This window comes from Sorex araneus, chromosome 2 (assembly GCF_027595985.1).
Source record: "Sorex araneus isolate mSorAra2 chromosome 2, mSorAra2.pri, whole genome shotgun sequence".
NCBI classification, from domain to species: Eukaryota; Metazoa; Chordata; class Mammalia; order Eulipotyphla; family Soricidae; genus Sorex; species Sorex araneus.
Window position 1 is genome coordinate 160238013 of NC_073303.1, and position 25144 is coordinate 160263156.

Sequence of the window (25144 nt, forward strand, 5' to 3'; positions counted from 1 at the left end):
ACTGTCGTCCCCTTGTTCATTGATTTGCTTGAGCGGGCACCAGTAACGTCCCCACTGTGAGACTTGTTGTTACTGTTTTTGGCATATTGAATACGCCATGGGTAGCTTGCCAGGCTCTGCCTTGCGGGCAGGATACTCTTGGTAGCTTGCCGGGCTCTCTGAGAGGGACAGAGGAATGGAACACAGTGTCAGCCGTGTGCAAGGCAAAAGCCCTACCTGCTGTGCTATTACTCCAGTCCTCAACTTACATAGCATAAATTAATTTCTTTTCTAATGTTTTATTTGGTGGAGGGGAGAAAAGAAAGGCAGTGTTTGGGAGCTACTCCCACCTACTTTTGTAAGTCACTCCTTTTGGGGCATAGGAGACCAAGGGGTACCAGGGATGGAAACTTTTTCTGTTTTTTGTTTTTTTTTTAATCTTGGGGGAAAAACCCAGCTATTATTATAAAACAAATATCTAATCTCACCTGAGACCAATGCTAAACGCTACCTAGAAACTGTAATACAGCATTTTTCAACTGGCCTCCATGTTGGGCCCAAAGGATATTTGAAGGGGGCCATAGATAAAATTGTGCAAGTGGGGAGGTGGGAGACTAGGGACACAACTAGTGAGATGGGGGCATGGAAGGAAATAAAGTCGGGGGGGAAGTCATGGTGAGAAACGTTGCAGTGTAGTGGACACAAAACAGTCTGGCCCTCCGGAGACGAACTAGTTGGAGCCTCAAGCTTGTGTGCACTCCACCCAGAGGAGTCAAGAAAGCAGAGTCGGTCTGGACACATGTTAGGTGCCGTGGAGACACGGTGACAGCCTCATGAAGAGACCAATAGCTATACAAACAATGAATGCTCCAATGAGCCAGGGATTTCTCTGTGAATTCTCTGACCAGAGAAACTGGTCAGAGAGCAGGAAATAGAAATGAGCAGGGAAATGGAGGGCATTTTTTTTCTACCTACTACTTGATTCTTCAAAGCAATGTGGATGAGAACAAGAGGAAGGAAGTTGAAACAGTTGAAATTAGGCAGGAGGATCTCACACTTTAGTCATCCCCACCCCAACCCCTAAGCAGCAAGGAGCAATGGCCGGTGACCAGGAAAGCACATAACCCATGGGAATTCGAATTTCCAAGCTGAAAGAAGAAGGCAGGAGAAATGGGAACTGGGAAGCAACAGCCTCTGGGGCTGGGCTCAGTCAGTCAACAGGACCATGACGCATGGAATATGTCTTTCTGAGCATCATGGTAAAGTGTGATTGTGAAGGAGGGTTGAGTACTCGGTCATCGATCTTTTCTACTGTTGAAACCCGTGGCACTCGAAGATAGGTAAATCACAAGAAGTGAAGAATGTCACTTTTCACTCCTATGGCTCCCAGTCATTGCTCTAACCTGATGGCTGTGAAGAGTTATGGAGGTAGGAGTTTAAGAAGCAGGTGGAAGCATTGGAGAGATAGTACAAGTGAGTAGGGTACTTGTTTTGCATGTGGCCGACCCATGCTCGATCCCCAGCATCTCATATGTTCTACCAAGCATCACAGGAGTGATTCCTGAGTACAAAGCCAGGAGTAACCCCTAGACATTGCCAAGTGTAGCCCAAACACTTAAAAAAAAAAAAGAAGGGGGTGGAGCAATAGCACAGCAGGTAGCGCGTTTGTTTGCCTTGCACGCAGCCGACCTGGGTACGATTCCCAGCATCCCATATGGTCCCCTGAGCACCGCCAGGGGTAATTTCTGAGTGCAGAGCCAGGAGTAATCCCTGTGCATTGCCAGGTGTGACCCAAAAAGAAAAAAAAAAGGAAAAGTAAAAAAGCAGGTGGAAACTCAAAAGTCAAAGAATAACACCACCAATAAATGGAAAGCTAAGATGTAGCTAAGAAGTATTCACTGATGCATATTTCTTCTTTCCCAGTGATTCTAGTAAAAGTGAAAAGTGAGCAAGAATAAAATCAGGAAAAAGACAATGAGAAATAACTAGAAATAATCTTGGAAATAAGTTCTACAGATGGGCATTGATCATAGCCAAATGTCAAAGCATGGCTCTTGTGTGTTGATGGGAGATTTATTCCACTTTGGCAAAATAAATACAAAAGCTAAGTATGTTCACTTGTAGATCTTTAAAAGAATGTTAAAACTTAAACTGGGGGCTATGGATGTAACTTAAGTGATATAGCATCATCCTTGTGTGTGAGACACTGGGTATAGTCCCTGGTATTATGTGACAATACTCATCTAGAGACCTTAAAGCTAAGTATTTAATGGTTAGAAAGGAAAGCAAGATGATTGCATAAAGGATATGTATATCTTTCTGCATTCCTATTCTCATAAAGAAAAAAATTAATGAAAAACAGAAACATATTTCACTAAACTAGTTAATACTTTAGCTCTTAATCTGTGCCAATAAATGTTGAGATTTTTTCATAAGAACCAACTCATTTAGTTTTGTAGTTTGGTGACTAAGTCTCAACATTTTACCAATGAGACTGAAGCAGAGAATTGAACTTGTATATGGTCTTACAGTTAGCTTGTAAAGAAACATGAAACTAAACTGCTTCTTACCATTACTCTAGACCTGGTTCCAAATTCTAGAAAGAGTCACTATTTAGTACAATGGATTCAGTGCCACCAACAATAAAGGCACACATTATCACTACAAAGGTGATAACTTTGGATTGACAGTTCCTTAAAAGTCACATGTGGCCATTAATAAGGATTGAGGGCTGCATAATACAGAAAAATACAAATGGAATTTGAGTGGTTCTCTATAACTGATTATCAGGTAAATGGGAATAAAAATAACAATGAGATTTTTTTTTTCTTTTTGGGTCACACCTGGCACTGCACAGGGCACTGCACAGGGGTTACTCCTGGCTCATGCACTCAGGAATTATTCTTGGAGGTACTTAGGGGACCCTATGGGATGCCCGGTTCCGCTGCGTGCAAGGCAAATGCCCTACCCACTGTGCCATCACTCCAGCCCCATAACAATGAGATATTACCTCATGTCATAGAAACTGGCGCTCATAAAAAAAAAAATCAGTATTAGCATGGGTGCCATGGAAAAGGAACCCTCATTCACAGCGGGTGGGAATGTCAACTGGTCCAGCCCCTTTAAGGCAATATGAACATTCTTCAAAGAACAAGAAATTCAGCTTCCATGTGACCTAGCAATTCCACTGCTGGGATTATAACCCAAGGGTCCAAAAACAATGCTGCAAAGACATCAGAACTGCTATGTTCACTGCATCACTATTCACAATGGCCAAAATCTGGAAACAACTTAAGTGCCCAAGAACAGATGACTAGATAAAGAAACTATGCTACATATGAACAATGGAATATCACCTGGACATAAGAAAAGACGAATACATGCAATTTGCTGCTATGTGAATAGATCTGGAGATATCACGATGAGTGAAGTTTTTCAGGGGGACAGACACAGACACAGGATGATGCTTCTCTTAAGTGGAACAGAAAGAAACATAGAAGGTGAATAACTAATGTCCCAAAGCAACAGAAATGAAGAGCAGGAGAACTGATCCTTGGTAGGAAGCTTGCCACTGGGGTGGGAGTGGATCTGGGAGGTAGAGTAGGTAAGGGAAAGGACCATTATGACAATAATAGAGGGAAAGAGGACTGGGTGCTGAAAGAAGGTAAAGTGGTATGCAGAATGCCCTATCAGTAGCAGTTCTATAAAAAACTGAGCCTGATAGGAAAAAGAAAAAACTTCCTGCCATGGAGGCAGAGAGGTAGAAGGAAACTAAGAACACTGGTGGAGGAAAGTGAGTACTGGTGAAGTGACTGGTGTTGGAACACTGTACACCTGAAACTCAATCATGAATGACCTGGTAATTCATGGTGATTCAATAAAAAAAATAATAATAATACAAAGAAAGTAATGAAAGGTCAACAGATGTGGAAGCAAAGTTTACTCAGCTGCTTGTAATGCAAAGGAAGTAGATTCCTCAATAAAATTTGGGCCAGAGATTGAGTACAGGGGTTAAGGCCTTGCACCCTGCCGATCCTGGTTTAAAGCCCTGGCAACGTATAGAGACAGATGTATGGTCACCTAAGCACTGCCAGGGGTTACACCTAAACACAGAGCCAAGAATAGCTCTTGATCATCTCCAGGTTTGCCCCAATCCCCCAATAAAAGAAAAAAAAATACTTCATAACAACATGTGTTGTGTAGAAACAAGGGCTCAACAGTCTCTGGTAGCATGACATGGCATTGCATCAAGGGTTAGTGTGAAGGGTAATTTGGTCTACTTTAGCCTATTTGTCTTCCCATAGGAACTGTACCAAAAGAGACTAGATCTTTGCTGAAAACATGACACCAAAATTTATCATGATTGCAAAATGATTGCAAAAATCATTCACATTGTAAAAAAGAAAATTCAGTGGGCAAAGAAATCATGCTGGTTTGTTTATACTTAATGACACATGGTATGTTCAAAGCAGATAATCCCATCCACAGTGATGCGCAGGCCATGTTGGGGACGGGTAGACCAGGATAATTTCAGAATCCAAGAGTTCTCTGAGGCTGTCACCTGTCTGGGTTTCTTTGGCGGGGCAGGAACGGGAGTCGTCTCCTGCTGCATCATTTCTATTTCTCCTCCTCCATCATCTGATGCTTCTCCTTCACCATCTGGGGCTTCTGGAAGATACAAGTTTACAAATCAGAAAAGTCTCTTCCTCTTCCACCTTACCCCTTTCCCTCCCATTGCTAGAACAATCTTGGTCTCCCTTTTCTGGAAGGTTTTATCCTTTGAGTTAGTAATTCCACTTGGAGGAAGTTGAGTTTAAGGAAAATCATCCAAAACGAAAACAGAGGTTTAAGCCCCAAGATGAGTCAGATGCAAAGCTGCAAATTGAAGATTGCCCAGATAACTAACATTGGAGCATGTTTAATTATGGATCAGTCAGACAGATTTTACAGGTATTATATCATTTATTTTCAGATAAGAAAGCTGTTCAGAGGGAGGGTGAAGCAATTTGCCAGAGGCCACACACCTGCCAACTCCGAGCTACCTGAACAAGGTTTGCCCCGGCCTGCTCGAGAAGCAGCCAGTGTCGACAGCTGTGGGGCCCGGGGGAATGTTTAAGAGATTGTGATAGGGATTATAGAAAAATTATCTTGAAGTTCAAAAATCTTTCATACTGGAAAAAAACCCTCTCCCTTTAAATATCACAAACCCCCAAATGTTTTACTTTTGGGGGTGGTGGTTCATTAAGCTCTTCTGAAGAAATTGGGTGATCAGCCTTGGTCAGAATTCCCATTTAGCTGCAAACAAACCTAATTTTCACACTTTACATAAAAATTAAGTCAAAATGGATAACAAGGTTAAATGGAAAGGTAAAGCAATAAAAGTTCGGGACGGGGGAGAAAATATACAGGCTTTAAGACTTACTGAGTTCTTTTTGTCTTTTTATTTTTTGGGTCATACCCAGTGATGCTCAGGGAGGATTCCTGGTTCCGCACTAAAGAATCACTACTGGTGGGGCTCAGGGGGATATACGGATGCCAGGGATTGAACCTGGGTGGGCCACATGCAAGGAAAATGCCCTATCCACTCTACAACTGCTCCGGCCCCAACAGTTCTTTAGTTTGACAGCAAAACTATAACCAATATAATGAAAACCAGAAATTACACTTATTAAAATTGAACACATGGGGCTGGAGATAGTATAGCAGGTAGGGCATTTGCCATGCAAGTGACGGACCCAGTCCAATTCCCCGTACCCCATATGGTTCCCAAGAGTGTTTTCCCAAGAGTGCACTGCCAAGAGTGTTTTCTGAGTGCCAAGCCAGGAGGAGCACTGCTCAGTATGGCCCAAAAACCAAAAATTAAAAAAAAAAAAAAAGGAAAAACAACCAACAAAGTGAAAACACAGTGGTTAGGGTGCTTGTTTTGTATGCAGCCAAACTGTGTTTGATCCCCGGCACTCCAAACGTCTAAATGGTTCCCTGAGCCTACAAGGACTGATCCCTGAGCACAGAGTCGGGAGTAAGTTCTGAGTACCACTGGATGTGGCCAAAACAACAACAACAACAAAAACAAAACAAAAAAGCAAAAGGCAAAAAGCAAATCACTTTCCTCACAAAGGGCTGGAGCGATAGCATAGAGGGTAGGACATTTGCCTTGCACGTGGCCGACATGGGTTTGATTCCCAGGATCCCCTATAGTCCCCCAAGCATCACCAGGAGTAATTACTGAGCGCATGAGCCAGGAGCAACCCCTGTGCATCTCTGGGTGTGATTTCCCCAGCCAAAAAAAAAAGCAAAAAAAAAAAAAGGGGGGGGCCATAACAATCAGTATATGAACACAATAAAATATTCTCAAAATTCAACACTGAAAACACAGGAACAAAAATGCAAATAAGTTCACAAAAATATTTTCTCCAGCATTAGTTACTACAGAAATGTAGAAATGTAGATTAAAACTACATAAGCTATCACTAAGTGTCTCAATGGTTAACATAAAAAAACAGCACCAACAACAAATGCTGGTAAGGATTCTGAAAAGAACGAAACACGTAACCCCCAAATATGCCATTTTTGGCAGATTAATTTATTTTGAATTGAAATTACTTAATTTGAATAGAATTAAAATTATAGGTGTAAGGGCATTCTAATATTCCTTTGTTGGCTTAAAAGAGGTGAATAAGCCTCCCATGTGAAAGGTAGTCTGCAGGGACTGAGAAAAATAATCTATTAGTAGGATAGGAAATTCAGGGCTGGGATGGCTGTATAAACAAAGCTTTTCCACTAATTTTTTACCAAGAAAAATCTGTTTATTTTGTCAATTTCCCATAAATGTATTGTTTCTTTGTCTAACAGGAATGAAAGCTGCCTGCTTTTGTTACTTTTTTTCATTGCATACTCTCTTTGAGGGTCAATATCTGTAAAATGAAATTTGTTTTTCTCTTGTTGATGACTATGCTAACTTAATTATTGGATGATCCAAAGAAAGGAAAGAAGAAACAACCTGGTAATTCTAATTTCACATCTGAACCATCCCATAACTGTTTTTAAACTTTCTTATTTATGTACATAGCATAATCACTCAAGATCCATCCAGAGTGCCCCAAAAGGAATAATTTCAAAATAACAGAATGGCATTCCACTGAGTATTCACACCATAGTTTCTCTGTCCAATCATGTGCTGACAATTTAGGTTGACCATGTTTTGAAAATTGTGAATAATAATGTTATAAGCATAAGGATGCAAATGTAATTTTGAATTAGTTGTCTTATCTCCATTAGGTAAATGCATATGAGTGGTACTGATAGTCCATTTGATAAATACATTTCACATTTATTGTTATTTTATTTTTGATTTTGGGATCACCCCTGGCTCAGTGCTGGGGGGAATGAGGTAAGAGTTGCTCCCAGTGGTGCTCAGGGACATGCACTCTGGTGAGTGAACCCAAACATGCAAATATGTACTCCAGTCCTCTGAGCTATCCCTTCAGCCCTCAATTAGAAATCTGGGCTGGAGCAATAGCACAGCGGGTAGGGCATTTGCCTTGCACATGGCCGACCGGGTTTAATTCCTCCATCCCTCTTGGAGAGCCCGGCAAGCTACCGAGAGTATCCTGCCTGCAGGGCAGAGCCTGGCAAGCTACCCGTGGCATATTCGACATGCCAAAAACAGTAACAGCAAGTCTCATAATAGAGATGATACTGGTGCTTGCTCGAGCAAATCAATGAACAATGGGACGATAGTGCTACAGTGCTTATTTAGGCACTATGATTCACAATATTGCTAATAATATGAGTTTCAGGCATATAATGTTCAAACCCCACACTCACCATCAGTGTCAGTGTCCCTCCACCAATGTCTCAAGGGCGCCTTCCACCCCTATTCTCTCTCCCCACCTTGGTAGACTTGATTTTTAAATTATTTAATTTTTTTAATATATTTATTTTTACCATGGTTTTGCTTGAGGTACAGTAATCGGCAATATGTTAGTGGTTTCGCATGTACATAATTCCAGTGTACTTGATTCCTATAGGACGCCCATCACCAAAGTACTCAAAGTACCACCTTCCTCCAGGGTACCCAATGCCCCCACTCTCAACTCCTCCCCCGTCCCCACTCCAACTTGAAAGGCTGCAGGAACTGACATTAGGGATTCCCTGTTAGTAACGGCTCTACATGGAATAGGCACATTAAACAGGATATCCGGGTTTATCTTTAACCTAGCTGAGACTATCGCTGGTATAAATTCTGGGAAGGCATGTAAAAGCAGAAGAATAAGCAACAGTACAAAGACCATAACAGGCAACGCACCCAAAAGGGGGAAAAGGAAGTCAGGTAGAGAAACCTGACTTTACGGGCAAGGGTTGCAAAGAAGGAATAAGTCAACCAGAAAAAAACACGACCCTAGAGATAAAAGTAAAGGGATAAAAGGGGGTACCTGCAGGGAGACGAGGTTGCCCTCTGTGCAGGGGACCCTTGCCCATCAGTACGTGTGCTTGGCACTAATAAAGAATTTCTTTGTTCGCATTTTGGACTCTGTCTCCTTGACCCTAACAAACTCCATTTTGTAAATCAGTTCTCCTGTTGTTGCCTCTAGCTTATGGTTGTTGTATATCTTTAAGTTCTACATAGGAGAGAGATCATTCTGTATCTATTCCTCTCCTTCTGACTGACTTCACTCAGCATGATATCCTCTATTTCCATCCACCTTGTGCACATTGGATGGTTTTATCTTAGAGTTGCATAAATTCCGTTGTGTATATATGCCACAACTTCTTGGTACATTCATCTATTGCTGGGCATTTGGGATTTGCGTTGTTTTCTTTACTTGGCTATTGCACTAAGCACTGTGCTGAACACAGGTGGACATATATTCTTTTGAATGAATGTTTTTATGTTTTGGGTATAGATGCAAAGAGGTGGTATTACTAGTCAAACAGAAATTTTACTTCTATATTTTTGTAAACTGCACTGTAGCACTGTCATCCATTGTTCATTGATTTGATTGAGCGGGGGTACCAGCGACATCTCCATTGTGAGACTTGTTGCTACTGTTTTTGGCATACCAAATATGCCATGGTAGCTTGTCAGGCTCTGCCGTGCAGGCGGGATACTCTCGGTTGTCGGGCTCTCTGAGAGGGACAAAAGAATCGAACCCGGGTCAGCCGCTTGCAAGACAAATGCCCTACCTGCTGTGCTTAGTTTTGTAAACTAATGAATAAAAATAAAAAAATGAACTTTGGGCATGGCTAAAAAATTTCAAAAGCTTCGAAGTTTTTTGAACAGAATATACAGTTTTTAACTGTTAGATGCAGAGAGCTCTATGATTATAAACTTGCTATATTCATCAAGCCTTTATCTGTGATATTTTGTTCTTACCTATTATTGATGTGGACATCAGCATTTTGCACTTTTATTTAAATTTATTCATGTTTTCTAGTAATTTATTTTTATTTAGCAGGATATCTGGTCCATAACCAGAAGTACTCAGGGGGTACTCCTGGCTCTGTGCTCAGGAATGACCTCACCACTGCTCAGGGGACTATATGCAGGGCTGGAGATTAAACTCGGGTCAGCTGCATGCAAGGCACTACTTACTGTACTATCTCTCTGGCTCATTTTCTATTAATTCTATCAGTTTTATTTACATCTTATGGATAAAGTATGCATATGTATAATCCTGCTGAATTGTTCCCTTTATTTTATTTTATTTTATTTTATTTTATTTTATTTTATTTTGGGTCACACCTGGCAATGCACAAGGGTTACTCCTGGCTCTGCACTCAGGAATAACTCCTGATGATGCTCAGGGGACCATATGGGATGCTGGGGATTGAACCCAGGCTGCCTGTGTGCAAGGCAAATGCCCTACCCGCTGTGTTATCGCTCCAGCCTCAATTGTTCCCTTTATTGTATGTTGACACATGGCTGAAAAAAATCCATCTTGTTTGCATTCAATTCCCCTTATCTTAGGGGAAGCTTCTATACTGCAAGAGCTGCTCTCTGGGAAATCTAACCATACAACTTAAAATGAATTCTGGAGACAGAGTCATATGTCAACAGTCTAAACGTTTCACTAAAATTACTCATCCCTAGGTGCCAGAATGTTTTATTTGGCCAGAAGAAGCAGGACTGGGAACTACTCTTCAAGAACTATGTTCCCAGCTCATTAAGGGACTCCCAGCAGCATCACTGAGAAAAAAAATACAATTCCCACATCCAAGGAACAGGACTATGTAAAGACTGAACTCAGAGCAGGCCATAAGGCCAAGCCAACAAAACAGAATCCTGAACACTGGCAGGGAAGTGGGGCAGCGGGGCGGACAGAAGCAAGGAGGGAGAAGTGCAGCCAGTGAAGGAGTGGGCTCTCATGACTCCAGGCTAACAGTGGGCACGTTCCAGTCTTGACCACTCTGCACACTTTTCAAAAATATTTCTGCAGCTATACCATGACCAAAAGAAGTGTGTGTGTGTGTGTGTGGGGGGGGGCTTATAATTGGGCCACACCAGGAAAGAATGAACTGTGTGTAAGTGTATCTTTGATTCATTTTGTACAGAATCCCAACTCTCCCTTTCAGCTTGGCAGCTCTGTTTTTCCATCAAGCGTCTAAAATCTGGTTTCTGTCAAGTGTCCAACCTCTTGTTTTATCTCCCTGGCCCTCCTCTCCTACTTTTCCAGACAGAGATAGCCCTAGCTATGGATGTAGACTGCTTACAAAATATATTGCCCGTTCCTACAGGAAAGGCTAGAAAATTTGGAACAAGATGGCAAGATTTTGCAATGTAATCCCTACATGGGTCCTGAAACTGGAAGAAAGTAAAGTACTCAGACCAGAGAGACCACCTGGAAAATCTATGTCTGAAGAAAAATATTTTTCACCTCCTCAATCTGAGACGCAGAAATTAATTATTGCCAATTGTATGTCAGCAGACGGTTCTTTGTAAATGTCAATTATTCCAGGTTAGTGACATTTTAGGTTTTTTTTTTTTTTTTTTTTTTTTTTTTTTTTTTTTTGCTTTTTGGGTCACACCTGGCGATGCACAGGGGTTACTCCTGGCTCTGCACTCAGGAATTACCCCTGGCGGTGCTCAGGGGACCATATGGGATGCTGGGATTTGAACCCGGGTCGGCCGTGTGCAAGGCAAACGCCCTACCCGCTGTGCTATCTCTCCAGCCCGACATTTTAGGTTTTTGTTTTGGTTTTTGGGTCACACTGGGTGATGTACAGGGGTTACTCCTGACTCATGCACTCAAGAATTACTCCTGACAGTGCTCGGGGGACCATATGGGATGCTGGGAATCGAACCCAGGTTGGCCGCGTGCAAGGCAAACACCCTACCTGCTGTGATATCACTCCAGCCCCCGATTAGTGACATTTTAAATAGTCACTGTATCAATATCATCCCGTTGTTCATCAATTTGCTCGAGCAGGTGCCAGTAATATCTTCATTTGTCCCTGTCATGTGGTAGTGTAGCCCAATGGTGTCTGGTCACTCCAGGAACACAAAGAGCATGTTGTTGTTACTGTTTTTGGCATCTCAAATCTGTCAAGGGTAGCTTGCCAGGCTCTGCAGTGCGAGGGGGAAAAACATAAATAAAAATATAGAGGTCACATGGCGGCAAATGTGCCGGTGCGCTCCAGGAGAAATTGCCTCTCTTCTGGGAGCTTTGTTTTATAGTCTCTGGATCTTAGCCATTGATGAGATTACATGGCGCAGGGGAGAGTTTGTGGGTGTGACTGCCAAGCTACTGGAAAACTGGGGATCTGGGAGGAGGAGGCCCACTCCCAATCTGAGCAGGCTTGGAGATCTCAGCCACAGGTCCTGCATACCTGGGTTCCTCTGTCAGTCCCTTCATGGGTGATCACCTCACCCACCTATCCATTTTAAACAACAATAATGATAATAATAAAAGAGTTGCAAGGGAAGATTCCCAGGAACCATCATTTCACACTGAGAAGCAAAGAACCCAGAGCAAGAAGGTCTTAATCTGTGGTGTGAACAATGACACTAGCTTCAGTGATAGTAGATACTCTGTTTCTTAAAAAAAACAGAGTATCCAGAATAATCTGTTGATGAATTACAATTATGGGAAAGAAGTGTCCCAACCCACTTAGACTTTTTTATTTATTTATTTATTTATTTATTTATTTATTTATTTATTTATTTATTTATTTATTTATCTTTAAGCTTAAAGGAAGGAAATAAAAGATAAATCAGTTGGGGCAGCAGGTCCTAGCCTTATGTTAGAACACCAGTTGTCTTCCTTTTTAGTTTGTTTTAAGTGTTGGAATGTTTATATATTTCTGTCACTGTCATCCTGTTGCTCATCGATTTGTTCGAGTGGGCACCAGTAACGTCTCTAATCGAGAGACTTATTGTTACTGTTTTTGGCATATCCAATATGCACAGGTAGCTTGTCAGGCTCTGCCGTGCGGGGGTGATACTCTCAGTAGCTTGCTGAGCTCTCCGAGAGGGGCGGAGGAATCAAACACAGGTTGGCTGCATGAAAGGCAAACACACAACCACTGTGCTATCGATCCAGCCCTCTGGGGCAACCTTCAAACTAAGTTCAATTTAGCAGTTTTGCAGCAACTTTGTAGTTGGAAACTTGGTAGTAGAATTCTGGGTCTTAATAAAATGAATGGTCAGATTTGATACATTTATAACTCTAGCTATATAAATTATTTCTGCAGTAGCAACAAACAACAGTGATAATAACTCCCACATAATCCTCATGCTTAGCAGAGCACTGTTAGTACATTTAGTAATGGTCTCTATTAACTCATTTAATTCCCAAACATCCAATGTGATGGGTGAGGGTTAGTGTCATTTACATTTTGCTGACTTGAAAACTGAATCCCTCACGGAGGTTTAATGAGAGAGAGCTCCAGGACAGGGATGTACAGTCTCCATTCAGAGCCTGCTCTTTATCATTATGCACTATTGCCCTTCTAACCCGGAAAGCAAGTTAAGTAGCTCTTGGTGTAAACTGGTTTCTAAGCGGGATACTGAGTCCATGGTCTCTGTGGATAGAGCCCAACTTAACAAAATAATGCATGCTCTTCTGTTTGAACAACACACATCTAATGCATATGTGAGCATCTTCCCTTCTCCAAAAGAAAAAAACCAAGTCAAACTCATATAGTTAGTTCAGAAAACTGGCAGTAATTCTGTCTCACCTACCCCATCTTCATTCTCTATTTTAACGAGGTTAAAACCAGGTCCTGGTTTGGTCAGTGCAGTTCTGGTTATGCTTGTCATCCCCACATCCCATCTGGTTTTGTATCTGTCATAATGCGGGGATCCTTTAATACTATTAGCATGCATTACCACTCATCATGTGTGAAAAAGCAGTGAGGTCATTCTCAGGCATATTTGACCTCTGACCTTGCTTTTTCTGGAACAACTGCTAACAGCTGTTAGTACGCATTTTGGAAAGTACTAGTATAGGAGTCATGAGGGAGGCCCTCGAAGGCTTCAATTTCAGTCCCAACTTGTGTGATTTGGAAAATCACTTACTTTATATATCACAGTCTTCTCATTAGTGGACTGATGAAGTCACAGAGCTACGATTCTCTTATGGTTCAGGCCAATTTCTACTAAGAATGCAGTATACTCTGAACATGTCCAAATTTCCAGAGTGATGTTGAAATGGATAGGGATAGGGTAATGTTTTGAAAAATCTAACTGAGTGTGACTTTAATAAGGGTATAGGGTTACATCATGTGCCTGACCAAGAATTTCATGGAGGAAAAATCCACAAAGGTGCTGCCATATCTGACACCCACTCACCCATGTTAGAAAGTGTGATCCCAAGGAAAAGAAACGTTAGGATGGAAAAGCAAAGTGTTGCTTGAAGACTGCCCTATAGCCTTTCAGAGACTCTGATGACCTATTAGATTCTTAGTTTATATCCATTTATGATGTATTTGTGTAATAAGACACTTGTGTGCTGTTAAAGGTGATTACACAGCTTCCAGGAATTGGAATTCCAGCTTTGGAATATTGAGTTTTCTTAACTATCTTCTTCATGGATAAGTCAGAACTTAACCACCTTCTGGGACAGATTTTGGATCAATTAGTTGGAAATTCCATTTGTTCATTCTTAAAGTTTCCTACTAGCAATCTAGGCTTATGGATATCCACCTATCAACAAATTATCAATTACATGGGAACAAGAGGAGCAAAATTTGTGACTGTAAGAACTACTCCTCAGAGGTCTTACATGATGGTATGGGATAAAGCTAACTGTGTAAGACAGTAAGATAAAACAAGGCTTTTGTAGGAAAGAGAGTGACCAATAGGGAGAGAATGAGACTGAGAGAGAAAGAAGAAAAGTGCTGGGCACAGAGGCAGCTGGGAGAATGAGGGCAAGTGAGAAACTGGGGACACTGGTGCTGGGAAATGTACACTGGTGAGGAGATGGGTGACGGAACATTGTATGAATGAAACCCATTCATGAACAACTTTGTAACTGTGTATCTCACAGTGATTCATTTATTATATATAAATATAGGTAAAATATATATAATATATATATTGTTTTGTAATAAAAACAAAACCCAAGGCTTGTGTTTGCTCAGGGCTAACTCCTGATTCTACACTCAGAAATCACTCCTGGCGGTGCTGGGGAGACTATATGGAATGCTGGGATTGAACCCGAGGCAGCTGTGTACAAAGCAAATTCCATTCTACTGTATCCTCCTCCCTGAAGCAAAAAAAAAAAAAAATTGATAGCATTATAAAGATAGCCTTTCTATAAAGAAATCCACTACTAAAACTTTGACATATTTACTTCTCACTGTTATGTGTTTGTATTTGTGTGTGTGTGTGTTTGTGTGTGGTGTGTGTGTGTGTGTGTACTTTCACAACTTTACAGATCAGGAATTACACATCAGAAACAAATACTTTTCATCTTTTGATTTGTTTGTGGTGCTTGGGGCCTGCTGTGCTTGGGAAACCACGTGGTGTCAGGTATTAAACTTGGGCTTCTGCAAGCAAATAATGTTTCCTATGACATTTTTAATAGCTATATAATACATGACCCACTGTCACCACTATATTTAGTTGGTCTATCATAAGATAATTTCTAAAACTTTGTCTTTATGAATCCCTGTTGCTCATTGATTTGTCCAAGTGGGCACCAGTAACGTCTCTCACTGAGAGACTTATTGTTACTGTTTTGGGCATATCCAATACGCACGGGTAGCTTGCCAGGCTCTGCCGTGCGGGCTCCATACTCTTGGTAGTTTGCCAGGCTCTCCGAGAGGCGGGGAGGAATCGAACATGGGTTGGCCGAGTGAAAGGCCCAACCACTGTGTATCGCTCCAGCCCGTCTTTATGAATATGTTGTAAAAAACATCTTATAACACTTTAATATGTATTATAAGACATTAATATCTAGAAGAGAAAGGATATTGGAAAAAGGTATGCTTTTGTATTTTATTTTTTTGGTTATTTTTGGCCGTGTCCAGTGATGCTTTGGTGGTGCTCGGGGTGCCATATGGGATGCCGGAGATCAAGCCCAGGTTAGCCATGTGCAAGGCAAATGCCCACTGGCTGTACTATGGCTTCAGCCCAGGCTCAGCATTTTTAAAAATCTCAACTTTTAAACTGTTTCTCAGAAGAATTTTTCTTACATAAATTGAACCTTCTTAACTTTTGTTCCCCGTCAGGAAGGGTCTTTAATAACTTCCTTATTAATTTGTATGAGTATATTAATTCAAAGTCAATTGTAAAAGTTGTTTTAAAATTAAAAAATATATACTTCATAATGGCATAGAATATATCAACCTTTTCATTGCATAATTACTTAGAAATGTTCTCTCCACTTCAAAATAGATAGTTATAGCTATTTATTTTGTAGTTTAAACTTTTAAAAAAAATTTAACTTAAATCCTATGAAGTAGATTTTGTTGCTGGCCTAGTGAGAAGCTTTAATTTTGTCTTTTCAAATATTTAATAAATTGTCCTAATATCTTACTAAATGTTTAGCACTTTCTGCCTCTCTTATTGAATAAAAGCATAAATTATACATATGCCGGGGTATGGTTTTAACCAATATGATTTTATATGATTCTTCTGGTACTATGCTGTACTACTTAATATCACCGTATCACTGTCATTCCGTTGTTCATCGATTTACTTGAGCGGGCACCAGTAACATCTCTATTACACTCAGCCCTGAGATTTTTAGCAGCCTCTCATTACTCATCTTTCCCAACGATTGGAGGCTCTTTCAGGGTCAGGGGAATGAGACCTATAGTTACTGTTTTTGGCATATTGAATACGCCACGGGTAGCTTGCCAGGCTCTGCCATGTGGGCGGGATACTCTTGGTAGCTTGCTGGGCTCTCCGAGAGGTGTGTATATATACATATACATATATATATACATATATATGTATATATATATTTATGCTCAAGGCCACTCTCCACACATTCGGATGAGCCTCACGCATGAAGGGACTGGCAGAGATACCCAGGTGTGTGGGACCCGGCACTGAGATCTCCAAGCCTGCTCAGATTGGGACTGAGCTTTCTCCACCCAGACCCTCCATTTTCCAGTAGCTTGGCAGCCACACCCACAAACTTCCCCTGGTGCCGTGTAATCCCACCAATGGCCAACATCCAGAGACCAAGTTCCCGGAAGCAACATCTCATAGCCTTGTTCTCCCTCTTGGAAAACCTGACAAATGTAAGAGTCTATTGCCTGCACGGGAGAGCCTTGCAAGCTCCCCATGGCGTATTCATATCCCAAATACCTAAAAAAAAAAAAAAAAAAAAAAAAGTACTACTTAATAACAAGAAGAAAATATTAAGCTTGCTTTTCTTTTTTTTTTTCCATGAGTAGATATAATAGTGGGATGTAGGGAGTAAGAGAAAGAGTAAGCCAAATTTAGACTGATTTAGTGGGAAAGAGCCAGGGATGGAAAAAAATCAATAAGGATGTTGTAATGGAGGCTAAACTACTTTTCTCCAGAATCTAACATTAGATCTATGTCACTCAACAGCTGTTTCATTGTGAACAAGTTAGTTCACCTTTCTGTACCATGGTTTCCTTATATACTAGAGGAGGCTCTTGTTAGAATAAATAAATAAACTAGTATCAAAGTCCCAATAAAGCTAAACCATGCTAAACATGACCACCAACCTGAAACTACCTTTCACTTGCATCACGCCACGAAAGTCAATCTTGCCAGGGATACCAATGGCAAATCAGTGTGGTGTAGGGATTAAAATTGCAAAAACTCTTTAGAATTGCCCCTCCTCTACCACGTGCACTCCATGACCCTGAGAATTTAAATTGCTTATTATGTGTTCCAGCTTCTTTATCTACAAAAGGATATTAAATGTGCCTACAATGTAAGTTATATGAAGGAAGGGCTGGCATTTAAAAAGGGGGAATTGTTTAATACACCATCTGGCATACAGATAAATTGTCAGGAAATGGTCATTTGACTGCTTGGCTTACTTGATTGCTCTGGGGGGCATTTCATATTAAGTCCACCATCAGCTCTTTTAGCAATTTTCTTCTTTTTTCAAAAAAAACACACACGGTGGTTTGATTCTCCACCACCATGAATTTTCTTCTCCAACCTATCCCTTAAAATTCATGTATCCTCTGTTACCCTATTCTTCTGTGACTTGTTTCTTAGTGCTCCTTTGCTTTCTTGATTTGGTCTTTCAATAGGGCCGACTTCCTACGGTGCTCAGGCCCCCTGTGCTCTGCAAGCACTTAGTGTCAGGACTATACCTAGAGTATTGGGGACAGGACAAGAGGTGCTGGGGACTGACAAAGGGCCTCACACAAGCAAGTCTATGCTTTCCCACCTGAAGCACTGCCCTAACTCTGGGTATTCCATCTTCAGGGCCTGTCATTGCAAGATTACACTTTCCCCACTCATGACCCCATTTTTGCCTATGATATTTTTATGCAGCTCCAGGAACATAGGAATATAAAACAGGCCTACAATTTGCTGATAATAAAATGTCAGTAAACATCTACTGATAACAAATCACACAAAAATTTATTCTACAACAAAATTTTAAAAGTTGTATGACTTTAAATAGGGCTGCGATGTACTATTTGAAAACTGGGTATTAATCTGAGTGCCCAAGAACAGACGACTGGATAAAAAAACCATGGTACAACAACCACAAAGAAACAGGCCGATATCTCTAATGACACAGACACAAAGATCCTCAACAAAATTTTAGCAAATAGAATCCAACGACTCATTAAAAAGATCATACATCATGACAGATAGGATTCATCTCAGGGATGTAAGTATGGTTTAACATTCGGAAATAGATCAACATAATCTATCATATCAACAAAAGAAAAGATAAAAACCATACGATCATATCAATAGACACAAAACATTTGACAAGAACTAGCACCTGTTTACGATAAAAACTCTCAGCAAAATGGGCATCGAAGGAACTTTCCTCAATGTAGTCAAAGCCATCTACCACAAGCCCATGGCAAGTATCATTCTCAATGGGGAAATAAAAGCCTTCCCTCTAAGATCAGGCACAAGACAAGGTTGCCCACTTTTGCCACTATTATTCAACATAGTACTAGAAGTACTGGCCATAGCAGTTAGATTAAAAAAAAAATATCAAGGGCATACAGATAGGAAAGGAAGAGGTCAAGCTATCTCTATTTGCAGATGGTATGATACTATACTTATAAAACCCTAAGGACTCTACAGAAAAGCTCCTAGAAACAATACTTCTGTATAGTAAAATGGCAGGCTACAAAATCAACACCCAAAAGTCTATGGCTTTTTTATATACAAACAACGAAAGAGAAGAAAGAGACAGCAAAAAACCAATCCTGTTCACAACAGTACCTCAGAAAATCAAGTACCTTGGAATCAGCTTAACAAGGAGGTGAAGGACCTATACAAGGAAAATTACAAAACACTACTTGAAGAAATAAAGGAGGACACTAGGAAATGGAGACACATCCCCTTTTCATGGATAGGGAGGATTAACATTATCAAGATGGCAGTACTGCCCAAAGCACTATACAAAATTAATGTGGTCCCTATCAGGATAACCATGATATTTTTCAAAGAAACAGACAAAACACTCCTGAAATTCATATGGAACAATAAACCCCTGTGAATAGCTAAAGCAATCCTTGGGAAAAAGAAGATGGGTGGAATCACTTTCCCCAACTTCAAACTGTACTACAAAGTAGTAGTAATTAAAACAGCAAGGTATTGGACTAGAAACAGAACTGCAGACCAATGGAACAGAGGAACAGAGTTGAATATTCTGTCACAGACTCCCAAATATATGAATACTTAATCTTTGACAAAGGAGCAAGAAATGTGAAGTGGAACAAGTAAAGCTCTTCAACAAGTGGTGCTGGGAAAACTGGATAGCTACCTGCAAAAAAATGAACTCTGACCTCTGTCTAATGCCAGGTACAAAAGTCAGATTAAGGTGGATTAAAGACCTCAATATCAGACATGAATCCATAAGGTACATAGAGGAAAATGTAGGCAGAACCCTTCATGACATTGAAGCTAAAAGTATCTTTAAGGACGAAACAGTACTGACCAAGCAAGTGGAAACAAACAAACAAATGGGACTACATCAAACTAAGAAGCTTCTGCAATTCAAAAGAAACAGTGATCAAAATACAGAGAAAGCCCACAGAATGGGAAAAAATATTACCCAACACCCATCTGATAAGGGATTAATATCCAGGATATACAAGACACTAGTAGAATTATATAAGAAAAAACCCTCCAACCCTATCAAAAAATGGGGAGAAGAAATGAACAGAAGCTTTCTCAAAAAAGAAATACAAATGGCCAAAAGGCACATGAAAAAATGCTCCATATCGCTAGTCATCAGGGAGATGCAAATTAAAACAATGAGATATCATCTCACAGCACAGAGACTGGCACACATTCAAAAGAACAAAAGCAACCAGTGCTGGTATGGATGTGGGGAAAACGGAATACTCTTTCACTCTTAGTGGGAATGCCGACTGGTCCAGTCTTTTAGGAAAACAATATGGACATTCCTTCAAAAACTAGAAATTGAGCTTCCATATCACCCTGTAATACCACTTCTGGGAATATATTCCGAGGCTGCAAAAAAGCACAGTGGAAATGACATCTGTACCTATATGTTCATTGCAGCACTGTTTACAATAGCCAAAATCTGGAAACAAACCAAGTGCCCTAGAACAGATGACTGGTTAAAGAAACTTTGGTACATCTACACAATGGAATACTATGCAGCTGTTAGAAAAGATGAAGTCATAAACTTTGCTTATAAGTGGATAGATATGGAGAGTATCATGCTGTGTGAAATGAGTCAGAAAGAGAGGAACAGATATAGAAGGACTGAACTCATTTGTGGAACATAAAATAACATAACACGAGACCGACACCCAAGGACAGTGGATATGAGAGTCTGAAAGATTGCTTCACAGTTGGAAGCCTGCCTTATGAGCAGGCGGGGAGAAGGCAGCTGGAATAGAGAAGGGATCACTAAGAAAAAAATGGTTGGAGGAATTGGTTAAGATGGAGTTATATGCTGAAAGTAGATAATGGACCAAACATGATAACCTCTCAGTATCTGCATTGAAAACCATAATGCCCCAAAAGAGAGAGAAAGTATGGGGAATATTGTCTGCCATGGAGGCAGTGGGAGAGTGGGAAAGTGGGGTGTACTGGGGATATCGGTGGTGGAAAATGTGCACTGGTGGAGGGATGGGTGTTTGATCATTGTGTGATTTAACTCAAACATGAAAGCTTGTAACTATATCTCACAGTGAATCAATAAAATTTAAAAAAAAAGAAACTATAGCACATCTACGCAATGGAATATGATGCAGCCACCAGGAAAAATGAAGTCATTGTAAATGAATGGACATGGAGAGTATCATAGTGAATGTAATGAGTCAGGGGGAGAGGGACAGACAGAATGACTGCACTCATTTTGTGGATTATGAAACAACAACAACAACATAGTATGAGACTAATACCTAAGAACAATAGAAACAAGGGTCAGAAGAACTGGTCCACAGTTGAAGGTTTCCCACAAGTGTTAGTGGGGAGAAGGGCAGTTAGGATAGAGAAGGGACCACTATTACAATGATAGTTAGATCACTCTAAACAAGAACTGAGTGCTGAAAGGAGGTAAAGGGACAGATGTGATAACCTTTCAGTACTTGTATTGCAAACCATAATGCCCCAAAGGAAAGAGAAGAAAAATGCCTGACACAGAGGCAGGCTTAGGTGGGGTGGAGGATGGTGTGAGGGAAACTGGGGACACTGATGGTGGAAAATGTACACTGGTGAAAGAACCAATGTTGGCCCATTGTATGACTGAAACCTAATCATGACCAATTTTGCAATTGCGTATCTTATGGTGATTAAATATAAAAAAATTGAAAGAAAGAAACAAAGCAGATAATACCAGATAATACTTTATGTTTAAGGTATTAGAGAACCAGATACTACTTTAGGTTTGAGGCCAAAGACTTTGGTCACAGCTACACATTGAGTCATGGAAGCACCCAAGGAAAACACGTAAATGGATGGTATGGTTATGTCATAATAAAACTATACATAAAAGCAGGCATCCATGGGACCTCTTTTGCCAACTCCTCGGGGTAGTTGTGGTAGATAAGGAATTTCTTGCTAGGATACTCATCACATTTCATCTGACTTTCCTGCAGAACTGTGGGCTGTCTGAGAGCAGGGGGTGACTTTCATCCTTTTAAGTTCATCCTGTGCCATGGAACCTGGCAGAAATATTCAATCAACATCGCCTGGTACACTGAATTAAATGGCCACATATCAGTTTCAACAGTTAAAATTTTGTTGTGTTACATAAGGGTTGGAGAGATAGCACAGCGGGTAGGGCGTTTGCCTGGCACACGGCTGACCCGGGTTCAATTCCTCTGTCCCTCTTGGAGAGCCTGGGGACTCTACCCAGCTACCGAGAGTAGCTTGCCCACACGGCAGAGCCTGGCAAGCTACCCATGGCATATTCGATATGCCAAAAACAGTAACAACAAGTCTCATGCGGAGACGTTACTGATGCCCGCTCGAGCAAATCGTTGAGCAACAGGATGACAGTGACAGTGATACATTAAGGAAGAAGGCATTTCTTCCATGTGAGCCTTTCAGTAGCTACCCTCCAAAAAAACTACAGAGAAGACTTTATGGCCTGTGTAACACACTGTAACATCCAGCTGGGTTAATCTTTCATTCCCCAATGTGAGAAGGAAATTCAGGTCCAGGAAATTCACAATCTCAAGAACCAAGTAATATTGCACACATCAAAACAGAGCTGCCCAGCGTGGTCTGTTAAACAGAGCATACTGTATAGGAATTCAGAAACAGCTGTTTCCCCACTCCTGTTTTAAAAAGGAGAACAGGCAATAGGGCTCAGGGGTACAACTTAAGCAAATGGAGAAACTCTATGTTCTCCAAGCAATGTGACAGGGAGTTGGCGCAGGGCTAAGTTTGTAAGAGATAATGTCTTGGTGGGTGAAATTAAAAGGTTAACAGGGATGGATTCTGAGTTATTCCACCACTATGATTAATGGAAAAGGAAACACCAATAAACATGGAAGGGAGAGAAAAAAAAGGCAGAGCTGAGGCTGAAAAGAAATGAATATGCTGCAGGGGAGGCACTATTGCAAGAACCTGGTATGGCTTACAATAATAATGGCTTTCTTAAAACAAATTTAAGAAAAAGATGGCACTATCTTAAGGGAAAACATGCAAGGCGAAACTGCAGTTGAAAGTAACTGTGTTAAAAGCAGTCGAAATGACATCTGTACCTATATGTTCGTTCATTGCAGCACTGTTCACAATAGCCAAAATCTGGAAACAACCTAAGTGCCATAGAACAGATGACTGGTTAAAGAAACTTTGGTACATCTACACAATGGAATACTACGCAGCTATTAGGAGAGGTGAAGTAAAGAAATTTGCTTGTAAGTGGACAGAGCAAATTTGTCCTGTCCACTTACAGGAAAGTATCATGCTAAATGAAATGAGTCAGAAAGAGAAGGACAGATGTAGTGGGACTGCACTCATTTGTGGCTTATAAAATAACATAACATGAGGCTGACACCCAAGGACAGTAGATACAAGGGTCAGGGGGATTTCTCTAGAGCTGGAAGACTGCCTCATGAGCAGAGGGTGAAGGCAGATGGAATAGAGAAGGGACCACTAAGAAAATGATGGCTGGAGGAACCAGTTGGGATGGGAGATGCATGCCAAAAGTAGATAATGGACCAAACATGATGACCTCTCAGTGTCTGTGTTGCAAGTCATAATGCCCCAAAGCAGAGAAAGAGTATGGGGAATATTGTCTGCCATAGAGGCAGGGGAGGGTGGGAAAGAGGGGAGGTATACCAGGGATATTGGCGGTGGGGAATGTGCACTGGTGGAGGGATGGGTGTTTGATCATTGTGTGACTGTAACCCAAACATGAAAGCTTGTAACTATATCTCACGGTGATTCAATAAAGTTTTTTGAAAAAAGGAAAAAAAAAGAAAGTAACTGTGACTATTAAACTCCTCTGACTATGATGCAGAGGGTTCTCACAGAGCTAAGAGTACCTGGAAAATGTATTAAAGGCTCTGGGGGAGAATTTTAGACTTTTGGAATATATTTAGAACTAGATAACAAAGAAGCATGTTTATAACTTTTTCCTTTTTAATTTCCATGTTCAAACTTAACCAGCGTTACTATTTTTGTTATAATTAAATGTTCACTGAACTCCTCTTATGGGAGATTGCTCGTTTTGTGTGACTTAATATATTCTCTCAAGTTGCAATTACCAGACAGCACTCTTTAGAATTTGTTAAAATCATAAGATCATTATTGCTGCGAGTAAAAGAACCTAAGCTTCTTAAAAAGAACAGTTAATTTCCTTTAATTTTATATCTCCCATTTCCTCATATAAATTATGAAAGAACGTACTATGTGGCCATATGGACCCTGATGCACTCAGCCTTCAAATATTTAATGAGCACTTGCTATGTACCAGGTACAGAGCTAAGGCCAGATGAGTTTAGATGAATAGAGGTCCTTTACTATGAGAAACTGTCAATCTAGTGAACAACAGGTGTGAATCTGAACTCACACCTGAGAGGTTACTGATGGAGAGCAGATATAAAGTGATCAGGAACATGGTGGTGATGGTGGTAGTGGTGGGGAACTTTTATAAAAGGATTATTTTCCCTATGTAAGCTATAGGCATTCTGTGGCTTGATTGTTGGGGGGAGGGGTTACAACAGCATAAACATCCATGCACCAACACGGCAGTAGAAAAAAGGCTAAGTTTATAATACGGTCATTTGAAAATCAAACCAAAAAAGCACAGCTTGTTAAGTGCCTATCAAAAGAGTAGATGACCTATGGCATATTTATACAATAAAATACTACTAGGAAGCAAAAGAATGGGCCACTGACAAACACAAAGACTGGAGCAATAGCACAGTGAGTAGGGCGTTTGCCTTGCACGCGGCCAACCCAGGTTGCATTCCTCCGTCCCTCTTGGAGAGCCCAGCAAGCTACCAAGAGTATCCTGCCCGCACGGCAGATCCTGGCAAGCTACCCTTGGTATATTTGATATGCTAAAAACAGTGACAACAAGTCTCACAATGAAGACGTTACTGGTGCCCGCTCGAGCACATTGATGAACAACGGGATGACAGCGTGACAGTGCTATAGTGCTACTGATAAATGAAGCAACTAAGCTAAACCCCAAGAGTATTACTGAGTGGAAGAAGAAGGATGCAATGAAGTGTGTCCTCTATGATTCCATTTTTAGGAATTTCTAGAGTAGCCACGTTAATATAGGTGGCATAATCACATCAGTGGTTGATTCTGGTGGAGGTAGGGGTAAAGATTAACTGGGAAAGAGGCCTCTGGACTCTCGCATGTGATTGCAACATTCTAGGTCTTGGTTAAAACTGACTACAACACTTAAGATCTGACACATGAAAATCACACATGTAAATTGTACACATGTAAATTGTAGCAATTTACATTAAGGCTCAGATTACCTTTCCAACACAGAATTTCTAATGGAATTTAGAGTTAAATATACATATATAAATAATATTAACCCCCACATATTATCATTTTCCTTTTTGTTTCTTAGTGAAA

At 40.7% G+C, this 25144-nt stretch overlaps 1 protein-coding gene across 3 annotated transcripts in view; it reads right to left on the bottom strand.

The window, feature by feature from the left end:
* The window catches only part of CMSS1 (cms1 ribosomal small subunit homolog), a 404473-nt gene that overhangs the window by 35669 nt on the left and 343660 nt on the right, over positions 1-25144 (bottom strand). For 2 of the 3 annotated variants that reach the window (XM_055125490.1, XM_012932317.2), the window contains one exon: positions 4541-4647. In XM_055125490.1, coding sequence (XP_054981465.1) covers positions 4541-4647 — 107 coding nt within the window. Of the gene's footprint in view, positions 1-4540; positions 4648-11316; positions 11491-25144 lie in introns of those variants that run through there. The other variant, XM_055125491.1, reaches the window with a different exon arrangement.